The 13,558-nt window shown below is 33.0% G+C and overlaps 1 protein-coding gene across 1 annotated transcript; it reads right to left on the minus strand.

Annotated features, from left to right (window-relative positions):
* Positions 1–4,116: 4,116 nt before the first annotated feature.
* ACS (acetyl-CoA synthetase) lies at positions 4,117–11,039 on the minus strand. The gene is made up of 18 exons (XM_079031708.1): positions 10,679–11,039; positions 10,169–10,312; positions 9,942–10,097; positions 9,191–9,313; positions 8,936–9,104; positions 8,740–8,822; positions 8,545–8,646; positions 8,378–8,466; positions 8,218–8,308; positions 7,794–7,907; positions 6,558–6,634; positions 6,383–6,461; positions 5,954–6,022; positions 5,701–5,876; positions 5,458–5,514; positions 5,262–5,352; positions 5,093–5,191; positions 4,117–4,473 (listed from the first exon to the last, which is right to left on the minus strand). The coding sequence occupies exons 1-18, from the start codon at positions 10,874–10,876 to the stop codon at positions 4,288–4,290; spliced, it is 2,103 nt and encodes a 700-aa protein (XP_078887834.1). The 5' UTR covers positions 10,877–11,039; the 3' UTR covers positions 4,117–4,287.
* Positions 11,040–13,558: the final 2,519 nt, after the last annotated feature.

Below are 13,558 nucleotides of genomic sequence, written 5' to 3' on the forward strand. Positions count from 1 at the left end.
CTCTTTTTCCTTTCAACCCTTCATACCAAGATGAAGCTTCCCCTCTTAACCTTATAATTGCATATTTGTAACTCCATTCATCGCGAAAACTCTTGAACTAAAAAAAATTCCATTTTCTCCTCCCAATCCAAATATTTTTTCTTGATTGAATCCTCCAACGAATTTAGGCAATTCTTTTATCTTTAACTCCTCCACATGTTGCAATTCACGTTGGGGTAACCTTTGAGGCGGTTCTTATGTGACTTTTCTTATGGACTCACGAAGATTATAAAGAAACCTTGGATCATCCCAATTTATCATAACCGGACTCCTGATGAAACTTGGAAGGAACCTTTTTTTATTGAACAAGAACTCAAAAACACCCAATCGAAACTGGGCTCACAGGAACTTAGGGAAAATAATGTTTTACCCCAGCAGTATGAAAATATAGTTTTAGACTTTATTCATGTAAAGTAATTAGGAAAATAATGTTTTACCCCAGCAGTGTCACTACCGGCTGAATGTAATAAAAATGCAGACTCTAGGTAGTATTAGATGTACAATACACCTCGGGGAGTCTATTTCGCCTTTAATTCTTAATGTGTTAATTAAAGGTCTGAATGTGAACTCGTATGTAACCATGCTGATTGACGATCGAATAACAGATGACCCTCCAGGTCACACGTAGTATGGTGACATTTTGTCACCCCTGGGCCTAGTCGGCTCGGACTATAGCTAGCAGTCGGGATGTGGGAGTGTCTGTCCCATATAGATCTATACACATAATGCCCGCTCTCCCTCCAGGAGACTCTGGTTACATGATGATAGCACAGTGAAGTGTCATATCGAGAAGTAGTATGTCACATTCTGTTTTAGTATATTCTCTTGTATTAGAGTATAGTGTACTTCTTGGTATAATGTATAGAGTGTTCTCTTGTATAGTATATAGTATTCTCTTTGCATAGTATTTAACATGTATTGACTCATAACAGTACTAACTATAGTAAGTGTCATGGTAATAGTAGTAATGAGTGGTAATCCTTAACTATACCTATTATAGTTAAATAGAGATATTGGTTGCATGCCTTTGATACACAAAGGTATTGAACTGAAGTGAAGACTTTTATATCCAACACAAATATATATAATATATAACTAAGAATTCAACGACAGTCGGACAGATAACAATATACCCTAAGTCCACAATCAAACAAGAACAGGAAGTAAGATGAGCTATCAGTCCTAAGTCCTTCAAGTCTTACTTATATAAATATATTGGTGTAGATATGGTTTGGGAATCAAAGAAGTTTAAAAGAGTTTGGAAATAGTTTTATAACAATTTAACATGAAAAATGCGTTTGATAAACATTTAAAGCAGTTTTGTTGGCAAAGCAGTTAAAAGTACATGAAATCCTTTTGGTTTCAAGTTATAAATCACATGTGATTGATACTATAACTTGTTGGGTTCAACTTGTATTCCCACCATAAAAACATTTAAAAACATTTAAAAGGTCAATTAAGTGGTATGAACTCACCTGCAGTGAATGGATTTGATGGAAGTGTCGGGTAGGATGTTAGGTGTCAAGTGAGGACTTGAACACACACACGGATCCTATGTAACATGTAGTGATACATAAATGTATCTAATTAGTTATTTAGTCACTAATTTAGTAAGTAAAGACACTCTAATGCATGAAAACACTTTGCTTCAAGTGCTAGGAGTGCTACGGGTTGCATCTAAGGATTGTATGGTCTCACTATGGAGTTTACACCTCAAATGGTCACCCTATATGTGCTTACGGTTGAGGGACCACTTCCCCCATGAGTTTACGGTCATAAACTCATGGGAATGGTGCTTTTGAGTGTTTCAAGGTCGCATGCGTCACAAAGAAGTGTCCTATGGTTGAATCAAAGGTTTAGGAAGTGGTTAGGGCTCGAAATGGCACACTTTTTGGAGTTTACGGTCCTTGGACCACCTTTGAGAGTTTATGGCCGTAAACCCATGAGTTTACGGCCGTAAACCCATGTGTTTACGGCCGTAAACTCATGGTTACTCCAACCATTTCGTGTTTTGGTGTTTCTAGTTCATGCATGCAAGGTTCTAGCCTCTTGTTCAAGCATTAGAAGGTGTTAGGGGCATCAAAACACCCTTTGGGGGTGTTTACGGTTTTGGGAGATCCCCAAACCGGAAACTCATGTTCTTGAGGGTTTTTGGTGTTTAGTCAATGGATTATCAAGCATACTAAGCAAACAACTAGCTAGGAGGAGTATACTTACTTATATGAAGCTTGTAAGAGTGTTTAGGACCCAAGAACACTAGTGTGTTCTTGGTGTTTTGAAGATCACTTGAAGATCTATGTAAAAATCGAAAATCCATGGATGAAATGATGTATAAACACTAGATTAAGTGTTGTAGGAAAGAATCTAGGAAGGAAAACTTACATTTTTGGCGGATTTGGAAGAATGAACTTATGATACTTGAGAGAAAAACTTGGTGTTCTTGAGTGGGAAGCGGAAGAATAAGGTCAAGAAGTGTAAACTCATGCTATATGTATGAGTCTTGGGAAAATGGTGTTTACGGCCCAAACACCTCTTGTTTGGCCGTAAACACCTAGCTAAGGTGTTGGATTGTTTTGTTTGTTATACCTCACTAATAACGACACCTCCTTTTATTTAATCGTTTGACGAAAAATAAAATAAAACACCAAACGGACTTAAATCTGGCCAAAAATGTACTGAAATGTTTTTGACTAATATTTGAAGTGTTTGACTGTAGAAATTATACAAATGAAAATTTCAGGTTGTCACAACAACATACACTTAGTAATCACACAATCAAATAGCATATAACAAGCAATTCTCTATACCATAAGGCATCAGAGAAACCTGACATTACTATACAATAGTTCCTAAAAGAACCTTAACATATCCACTAGCATGTTTTTCTAACACCTCACATACCAACAAATTCAAATTCAACACATATAACAAGTATGGGTATTTTGGGAATCACTCTTTTGTTCAGGCTCTAGCTGACTGTACACATTGCATCTTCTTGTAAAACCAAGGTTAAGTTAAGGAGCATGTTCCTGATCCCAAGCCAACAATCAAACAAGAACATAACAAGAGACCGAGCACATGTCCTTAACCCAACCCTTTTATTATAATTTCTTTTTCAAAAACTTTTTGTGAAAATTATCATATCCTAGTTTGAGTTTGGATTCACACAAGTGTCCCTCCAAATTGCTCAAACCGGAGCTCTGATATCAACTTGTAACGTGCTATTTAAATAATATATTGCGTAAAAAAATAAGATTGACCAAATGTGAACAAAATCAACATTTGGTTACTTTCTTAAGTTATTTTCCCATATTTTTCTATTATTTTTTTGAATTCAAACCCATGTCAACCCTACCTAGCTTTCAATCTTTCATTTTTTGCCCACTTTTTATTTTTTCCGAATTTTGTTGAAACTTACTTTATAAAAAAATTTCAACTCTATTTTTATATGTTTTCTACAACTTAGTTTGTTTTAATAAATAGTTTTTTTCAACTTCTTTTACAAATGTGTTTTTATAAAAATGATTTTCTTAATACAATTACTATTTTTACATATTCATTTTTATGTATAATCTTATTTAGATTTTTCTTTTCAAAATTTCATTTTTCAAATTCCTTTTTTTATATATCCGTTTTCATGAATATAAGATGCAAAAACATATAAAGGTTAGTTTCTTTTAAATATTCTTTCACAAATCGATATGCATTTTTATTTATAATTATTTGCAATCTTATTGTAACTTATATCTTGCTATAAAATAGTAGAGTTTTCAAAGTACAATGCTATAATTATGTATGTGTTTGTGGTTGTTGGTGCAACTTTGTTTGCATGTGATTGAATTTGTATGTGTAGTTTGTCACTTCATGTGTATATGGTTGTGGCAAAAAAACAAAAGGTATATTGCTATTTCTGTTTTGCCACACATTCTCTAATCTCTCTCTCCAAACTAGGCAATTTTCATATATATATATATATATATATATATATATATATATATATATATATATATATATATATATATATATATATATATATATATATATATATATATATATATATATATGTTGGTCTATATGTTGAAAGAAATGGAGTTATTACACAAATCAGCCGAATTATTATCACAAATACCTCACAAGACTCGGGGAAGAAAAAAAAAACATGACCATGTAACCGTTGCCAACTTTAATACAATGAAAGCCTCATGTGTGAATCTGGATTTGGTGGTTTTTGAATAAAAGCTGTTTAATTTAGGAATCAGCTAAAGCAATAAGCTGATCGACTACAGATGGATCTGCTAGGGTGCTGATGTCACCAAGCTCGTCCAGCTGTCTAGATGCAATTTTTCTTAGAATTCTTCTCATTATCTTTCCACTTCTTGTTTTTGGCAGACTTGGTGCCCAATGGATTCTATCCGGAGCTGCAAATGCTCCAATCTGATATATACAATAATAATAACCAATTTACTAAAAAAATATATGCAAAACATACTTGTAGATTTTTTTTTCTTAAAAACTTATGAAAAATCTACCTGATTATGGCATTGTATACCTTAACATTCAGTTTTTCCTATTACAACACTGTACTTTCAAAAATCTACCCAAGTATAGCATTGTATTTTCAATTCTTTTCTTATTAACATTTGATGACATTGTTTTAATTGAATAAATTTTCCCATGTTGTAATAAGAAGAAACTAGAGGAGGATGCTATAATAAACGAATCAATGGAAGTACGCTGTTGTTTCTTGCATTTAAACCAACTTAAGGGCTTAATGCAAAAAATAGCATTATACCTTTTTATATTTGCTTATTATAACGTTTGGCTTTCATTTCTTTCTATTACAACATGGTACTTTGAGTTTTTTTTTTTTTTTCTTATTAGGCAAAAATGTATCCAATTGTAACATTGTACTTCCATTTTTTTCCTATAATAGCAATAACTTTATCCAATTAACTCTCTATGGAAACTCATATGGCATTCCAAGCCCTAAATAAATAACAACTTATTATTAGGCATTTAAAAAGACTTTTTAGATTTAAAAATGAAAACTTACTTGGTTTCGAACAACAAGCACAAGGCTTTTGCGAAGATCTTCACTATATGGAACGCCCTCCACCAAAGTAACAAATGCATATATCCCCTGCCCTTTCACCTAATAACACAAAAACATATCATAAATTCATGTACCAACAATGCCCCTGAGAGAGAGGAGAGAGAGGTACCTCATGTTCAACACCAACAACAGCTGCTTCAGCACATTGAGGATGTGAAACTAGAGCTGATTCAACTTCTGCTGTACCAATACGGTGTCCACTGTTGATATTCCAAAGCGTTATAAATTAATAAATAAAATACAAACTTTTAGTTGAGTACAACTTGTTTGCTATTATTCTGTTGATTTATTTATATTAGATATACCTGACATTTATTACATCATCAACTCTCCCTGTCAGCCAATAGTATCCATTCTTGTCCCTAAAACAAAACTTAACTTTCTCAGCTAACTGAAGAATATAAAATATATGATGGTTGTGTTACCAAATATACCTTTATAAGCTCATTTTTTGGTTATATACCATTTATGTCATTTTACATTTACCAAAATCTGTTTACTTTATCAGAGCTTATATGAGATGAGATGATGTAAAAGAATAAAATTACCTACTGCAGCCATCACCACTAAAATAATAGCCAGGAAATGGCTTAAAATAAGTTGTTTCATATCTATCATGATCACCATAAAGAGTCCTAAATGCCCCTGGCCATGAGCTTTTAACACATAAATACCCACTGCATTCCCCTTCAATTTCTTTTCCCTTCTCATCCACTATCACAGGCTGCATTTACCAAATCAATAATAATTAAATAACTAACAATTTCATTTTATTTGTAGGGGTAGGGTAGGGTAGGGTACCTCAACCCCAAAAAATGGGAAAGTAGCAGATCCAGGTTTTTGAGCCCATGCTCCAGGTAAAGGAGTAATCTGGAGACAATAATGGTGAGCACCAATCATAGTTATTAGTAAATAGTAATAGGGCTAAATCTAAGAAATAGCATCATATACTTTCATTTATCTGTGTTATAGCATTATTTCTTTCTATTATAGCATTCTTTTTTTATCTTCGAAAACCAGGAGATGTATCCAATTATAACATTGTACTTTAGAGAAGCCTACCAATTATAGCAGTGAAAATTGTTTTGTCTACCTAATTGCATTGCTATAATTAGGTAGATTTTTCAAAGTACATTGCTATAATACAAAGTAGGACGCTATTTTCAAACTACATTTATTCTTCTTTTTTTTTGCAGTTGTTAAGGGTAATTAATATGAGGGTGAGTATACCATGAAGCCTCCTGTCTCTGTTTGCCACCAGGTATCTGATATTGGACACCTTGAATCTCCAACTACATTGAAAAACCACCTGTCAAGTCAATAAAAGGAATTTTTGGATGAAGTACATACAATAAAAATCTTTTTTTAACTAAAATAAATAAATAAATAAAGAATATGAAAGAACCTCCATGCACTTGGGTTGATGGGCTCGCCTACACTACCAAGAACCCGTAAAGATTTACGAGAGTATCGAGTAACATACTGCATAGTCAACACACACACACACACACACACAAGATTAATATGTGATTAGGGGAAAAATTACAAATATGCCCCCCTCCCTCCCAACCTAAAAACAGGGTCAAGAATTTGAAACAAATCATGGCTGCTAACAGGTGGAAAAAGTGGGTCGATCCATTTAAGTGTTTATAACATTATAAACATTTCTTCATTATTTTTTCTCACTTTGAACACTCCTATCCTTTTTTAAAATTGATTTCATACTTTCATGACGATGAATCTTCAAGTATGTGCTTTTAAAATGATAAAGTTTTGTAAATGACTATTCAAGAATTTCTTTTATAAAAGTGACTTGGTTTATAACTTAGGATTTTGTACAAAAATGTGTGTTACATATTTTAAAAAATGATAAACTTATTTTTCTTGAAATTTTAATTGGTTCCACAACATCAACTTTTTAAAATATGACTTTTTATACCAACCACTTTTACAAAGGAAAAAAAAAAAGGTTGATTTTATAAGGACAAAATATTTTGTATACAATCATATTTTGTAAAAATAAAAATAAAAATATATTCATACTTAGCATAGATATACCTCCGATATTGGTCAAGTGATTAGTTAGGGGGAGTAATTGTGGGAATTTAGCAAAGATAAAAGAGCATCTTTTTATTCGGGGATATTTTGGGTATTTTAGTTGCTGGAACAGATTGCATATAAGAAGGTAGAGGAAAAGAGGGTAGGGTATCTTTTGTAGAATTTCTGGTCATTGTACCTTTGGGAGAGAGCTAGACTCTCAAGATTCTAGTAAGCAATAGGCTTTTTCTTGTGTTATTTTTGAGTATTATCAATTACAAACAGTGAAGCTTGTTTATTCTTAATGTTGTGATTTATCTTCTCATAGCAGACCTTCCGCCCTCTTACGTAAGTGAAGTATGGTCATAGAAGAGGAAAAGAGCAAGGTAACATTGTTATTAAACAACAATGCAAATATATATATATATATATATATATATATATATATTTCTATTGGTATTGTCGATAACAAATATATTTTCTTATGGGTTGTTTTATTGAGGCATGACCTAATCAGGGAGTAAAAAGTATATGGTTAAACAAAAGATATTCATTCCAATAGAAACAGGAAACATATAACAAGAAAATTAAGAGAAAAACTTGCCTCATTTCCATCACGCATAAGAGATCGCACTAGTGTTGGAGCAGTGTAGAATATTGTCACTTTGTATTTGTCAACAATCTCCCAACAACGTCCAGAATCAGGGTAGTTAGGAACCTAATGCATTTAAACAGAGTTAAATAGCAACATACTTTCATACTTTTGTTTCTTATAAATTGTAATTTATAATTTATAATACCCTACTTTCATTTTCTCCTATTACAACATTGTATTTTGCAGAATCTAGCCGATTAAAGCAATGTCATCCAAATAACTCACTCTTATAATTGGCTAGAATTTTGAAGTACAATGTCTAAATAAGAAGGAAAAAAATGAAAGCATATCGCTATAAGTGGGTAGATTTTTCAAAGTACAATGCCTTGGTAATAGGAAAAAAATGAAAGCAGGGTGATATACATATACGTACCCCTTCATAAAGTATAACTGTTGCTCCATTAAGCAAAGGTCCATAAGTAACATAGCTGTGTCCAGTAATCCAACCACAGTCAGCTGTACACCTAAAATTTTGTGATGACCATTAGAAAATATGATGACATGTCACTATTTCAAAAATCAAGATTTATTACCAATATATGTCAGATTCTTTGTAATCGAATGCATATTTGAATGTTGTTGCAGTGTATATCATGTATCCTCCTGTGGTATGCAGAACACCCTATCACGTGCACCAGCATATGATTCAATTAAAAAAAAAATGAGAAGAAAAACCCATAATTATAAGAAACTTAAATACCTTGGGCTTTCCAGTGCTTCCACTTGTATAAAGAAGAAAAAGTGGATCCTCTGCATCCACCCACACCACATCACACGTAGTAGGATATTTAGGAACAACATCCTGTAAAAAACAGTCCAAAAGGCCTAAAGTTTAATGAACATGATGATATAAATTATATCTGTAGGTGAAAGTGAAATTAAATAGTATTACTACCTGCCACCAAATATCTCTTCCTTTCTGCCATTTAGTATCTTCCTTCTTCATGGCTGATTCATTTTCGTACGTCAAGCATGAATCTATTTTTTGTAACATAGAAGAAGAAAACAATGCCATTGTCATGAATAGGCAAATAAATAAATATATATGCATTCAAAAAACATCTACTATATATAAGATCAAAAGATCTCACCTACAGATATTCCACTTTGAGATGATTCTGAGAGTGCAGCATCAACAATCTCCTTGAGATTGAGTACTTTTTTCCCTCTTTTAACCGCATTGCAAGTTACCACAATCTTTGGTTTGCAATCCATAATTCTTTGAAGAAGTGATTCTGCAGAGTATCCAGCAAAAACAACCTGAAAGTCAAACCAAAGTCAATGTTTAATATTTCTGGATAGTCATGAAATGAAATTTTATATAATTTGAATTTGAATGGCTTTACCGAGTGGATAGCACCAATGCGAGCACATGCCAGCATTGTGATTGGCAGTTCCATGAGCATGGGTAAGTAAATAATTACAGTATCGCCCTTTTTAACACCATTGTCTTTCAAAAAATTTGCAACCTGTCACAAGGATTGCCAAATGTAAGAATAAAATCACTGCTTTTTGATTTGTCCTACCTTTTTTCATACATACTATGGCTTAGCTTCTCAAAGCCCAAAAGTCCTTTTTGGAAAAGTTACAAAAAGTCAGGATTTCCTGACTTTTCCAAAAAGTTGATTTTCCTTGTATAAAAACTCCAAAAGTAGCTTTTTAAAACTAGTTTACCAAACATCTTTTGCTTTTTTTTCTTTTTTAAAAAGGACTTTTGGCTGTGAAAAGCTAAGCCAAACAGCCCCTAAGTCATTGTACGTCACTCGTTAAAAGGTATACAACTAAGTTTTGCTGACATGGCGTCTATGTGGCATGTAAGTAAAATGACTAGCATCCATGATAGGAGAAAAAACTTAAAAATAAATCAATTTGCTCTTTATGGGTTGTTTCTATATGGGACCCACAAAATAATTCAAAAAGCTCATCCAATAGCTTTTTCATTTCTCAAGTGCTTTTTGGTTTGAAAAAGTTGCTGCAAAAGCTCCTATTGTGGTTGCTCTATCTAGTAAGTAAGTTGATATTCTGTGATCTTAACCCATTTGATAACTTGTATACTCAATATAAGAGTAAGTAAAAGAAGTTGTGAAAGAATCAAACCTGGCAGACTTTCTCAAACAGTTGTCTGTAAGTCAAAGAGCCATCAACATCAGGCTCATTTCCTTCCCAATGAAGTGCAACTTTATCGCCATTCCCAGACTCAACGTTTTTATCCAAGCAGTTATAACAGATGTTGGTGATGCCACCCTTGAACCACTGAGTAGATAGATAGATAGATAGGAATGACCAATGGCCGATTTGTCTGAAAGATAAAAAGTATTGTTTACCTCAATTTTGATTTTCCCTTTTGTAACATCAAGATTCTCTGAGTAAACCTGTTGACCCCATTTCTCTTTCCAATAGAATTCTGATGCAATATCAGACCAAAAGCCACCAGGGTCTACAATTGATCTGTTGTACATCTCCAAGTACTGAAATGGTGCCCCAAATCATCAATTATATGATGAAATTGTTTATGAAAAACAACAGAAAATAAGACTTGTTTCCTTCTTGTGATTAGAGTTCACTTAGTATTTTGAAAATCCAAAGTAAAAAACTTCAGATTGAAATAGTAGTTATGTTCTCTCTTTTTTCTTCTTAGGTCAAAATATTTTCTCATTGAAATTATAGTGCTACATGTTCATGTAGACATCAATCATTTCTCAATAATCAAAACAAGAGCATCGATTCTATAGTTCAAAACTTATGTATTTGACTCGACACCGACTCTATTTATCCGACGAAATGAAACAACATATGCAGATGATCTGCTATTGATCATTTTTTTAGGATGATACCTTTTGGGGAGAGGGTACGTGTGCCTGCTGGGAGAAATCGTGACTGGGAAAAACCAGATCGTCCTCCTCGGATGCAAGAGATTCGCCGAGTATCACGGCATTAAGCCTTGGTATCTTGCCGGCGCCCGACGGGTGAGTCGCCATTGACTCCAAATGACGGAGGTGATTAGTTGTGGTCAGATTTTTCCTAGCTGCCATGATCGGCAACGTGACTCGAACGGATTTGACAGTCAACTCTCCTTCCTCCTCGGTTAGAGAAAGATGAAGAAATCGAGAGTGCAGCAAAATTGACCCAACCAAGTAGCTCCTGTTGTTGGAGTTAAATACTTATCAAGGCCGGCTGTGTCGGTTCTTTCAATATGGTACCAAGTATCATTGCCATGAATGCATCTATGGCATGTGAGTATACGAGGGCTTGTTGGAATTATTATTATTATTATATAATAAAACAAAATTTTAATATTTTTTTTCCTATTCGTTCTCGTGTTAAACGATGATAAGTATCAAAGACCTTCTAAACTAGTATTCGGTGTTGTCCTCTCAACTTGTGGTCGAGAGTTCAAATCCCGTAGTGGATATAGGTGGAATAATTTAGGAGTTTAATATATTTATCGTTTCAAAAAAAATAATGATAAGTATATCAAAAATATTATTAATTTTATTAAATATATGACATCGATGGATTAGAGTTCAAGGAACGTGTTGTTCTTTATGTAAGCAACATGTTTACTTGAAATTGTCGAACATTATTGAAATGGTTATAAACTTATAATGGGTGAGAAGGTGTTGATCTGTCATGGATATGTTGGATCTATATGCGTAAGAGTTATTAATGAATGATATTTGCTAATAACATATGATCTTATACAATCACACCTTAATCAAGTTTGCACATATTGAATATTTATTATTAATATGATAATTATATATAATTGTTGTGTTAGATATAACTTTTGGAATTGTTGCAGTGTTTAAGATTGGTTCACAATATTAGTAGATTAGTGACTTGAATACTGACACTGATGGATTGGAGCTTAAGGGATGTTTTGTTCTTTATGGGAGCAACATATTTACTTGAAGCCGTTTGAATTGAACATTATTGATATGGTTATAAACTTATAATGGTTAAGAAGGTGTCGATATGTTATGGATATGTTAGATCTATGTGTTCAGCAGTCATTATTGAATGATATTTTGTCACACCCCAAACCGAGATGGCGGCAACATTTGGGGGTGAAGGACGTCATGTACAATATCATAACAATGCACAATAGTAAAACAAGCAACAACATCTATTGCATTAATAATATAGTTAATACATGTGTGTTCCTTGTATAGTTGAATGTATGACACCAAAAATGTAAAGCAATAAAAAGAAGAGCCTTGAGTAAGCTCCGTCTTCTCAAAAACCTGCATGAGTGTACCTGTCTACTGGTTCACTAAGAATACAAGTTATTTTGAAAAGAGAGTATCAACATTTAAGTTGGTGAGTTCATAAGCATTTAGTAGTTGATGTTTGTACTTGTTCCATGAAAATGATAGTATGTTTCCCAAAAAATTCCATATTTTCTCTATTTAAATGAAAAGAAGTCTTAGGCCTTAAGGCCAAAATGTTTTGTATGTTATTGTACTCTGAAATAGTGAGAGTGTGTGTGTTTTCCATAAATGTATGTTTCTTTGATAGAAAATAGTGTACTGCACTAGTATGAACTCCCTAGTGTATTAGTACTTGGAAAATAATTGTAGGTAGTCTTATTACTTAAAATAAAACCATTGAAGAAATGTTTGTTTTGTAAACCGAAGTGGTTAGTTAATGCTTAATGTGAATGAGATTATAACCATACTTAATTGACTAGTATTCTACACGACGTTCTTCAGGCGTCGAAAAGTTATGACATTTGTCACTCGTAGACCTGCCGGTCCCAATTGTAGCTAACAGCCAAGGTGCGAGATTATCAGTCCCGTATAGATCTATACACAAACTCACGCTCTCCCTCCAGGAGACTCTGGTTATAAAACATGACTTAGCAAGAATATTACTAAGCACCATGAAGTAGTATCTCACATTCTAGTATTAACTCGTTTACATATAGTATGAATATGTTCTCTTGTTCTTGTAAATGAATAAGGTATTTGTAATGAAAGTAGTTTGTAATTATGTATTGATTCATGTAATGTATTTTGAACTAGTAGTATTGTGAATAGTTCTCAAAACTATACCTATTATAGTTTCCTGATGTTATGTTTATACTGAACTGATTGACAATGTTATTGAAATAAGTTTAATACTCATATATATACTTGACATGTATAATTAAAGTTTAACTAACAGTCGGACAGGTGATCCTACCCTAAGCCCACAACCAAACAAGGAACATGATTCAAGGTAAAAGCACTAGTCCTAAGTCTGTTAAATCATAATTATATATTAATTATATATATATATATATATATATATATATATATATATGAATATGATTTGATAAAAAGGACAATTTAAGAGTTTGAAAACAGTTTAGTAAATTTATAAAAGTATTAGAATCTTAAGAATGGTTTGTAATCACATGTGAGTGTTAACACAAATATGTTGTGTTCTACGTGTATTCTCCCTCTGAAAACATTTAAAAATGGTAAAACATAGGGGTATGAACTCACCTTATGTGAGTGATCGAGTGAAGATGCAGCGTGGTAGTAATGATCCTCTAGTTTAGAAACCCGTGCGAGAAGTCGTATGCTAATAATAACTAAGCACGATATCGAAGCTAAATTAATAAATATATTAATTTAAAGTGTTAGACAACACTAAAATAACTAAGAGATACTTACAATAAGTTCTTAGAATATTCGAAGGTGTTCTTGGTGTTCTTGGTGTTTATGTGA

Source organism: Lactuca serriola, chromosome 3 (assembly GCF_051521515.1).
Source record: "Lactuca serriola cultivar US96UC23 chromosome 3, Lser_US96UC23_V15, whole genome shotgun sequence".
NCBI classification, from domain to species: domain Eukaryota; kingdom Viridiplantae; phylum Streptophyta; class Magnoliopsida; order Asterales; family Asteraceae; genus Lactuca; species Lactuca serriola.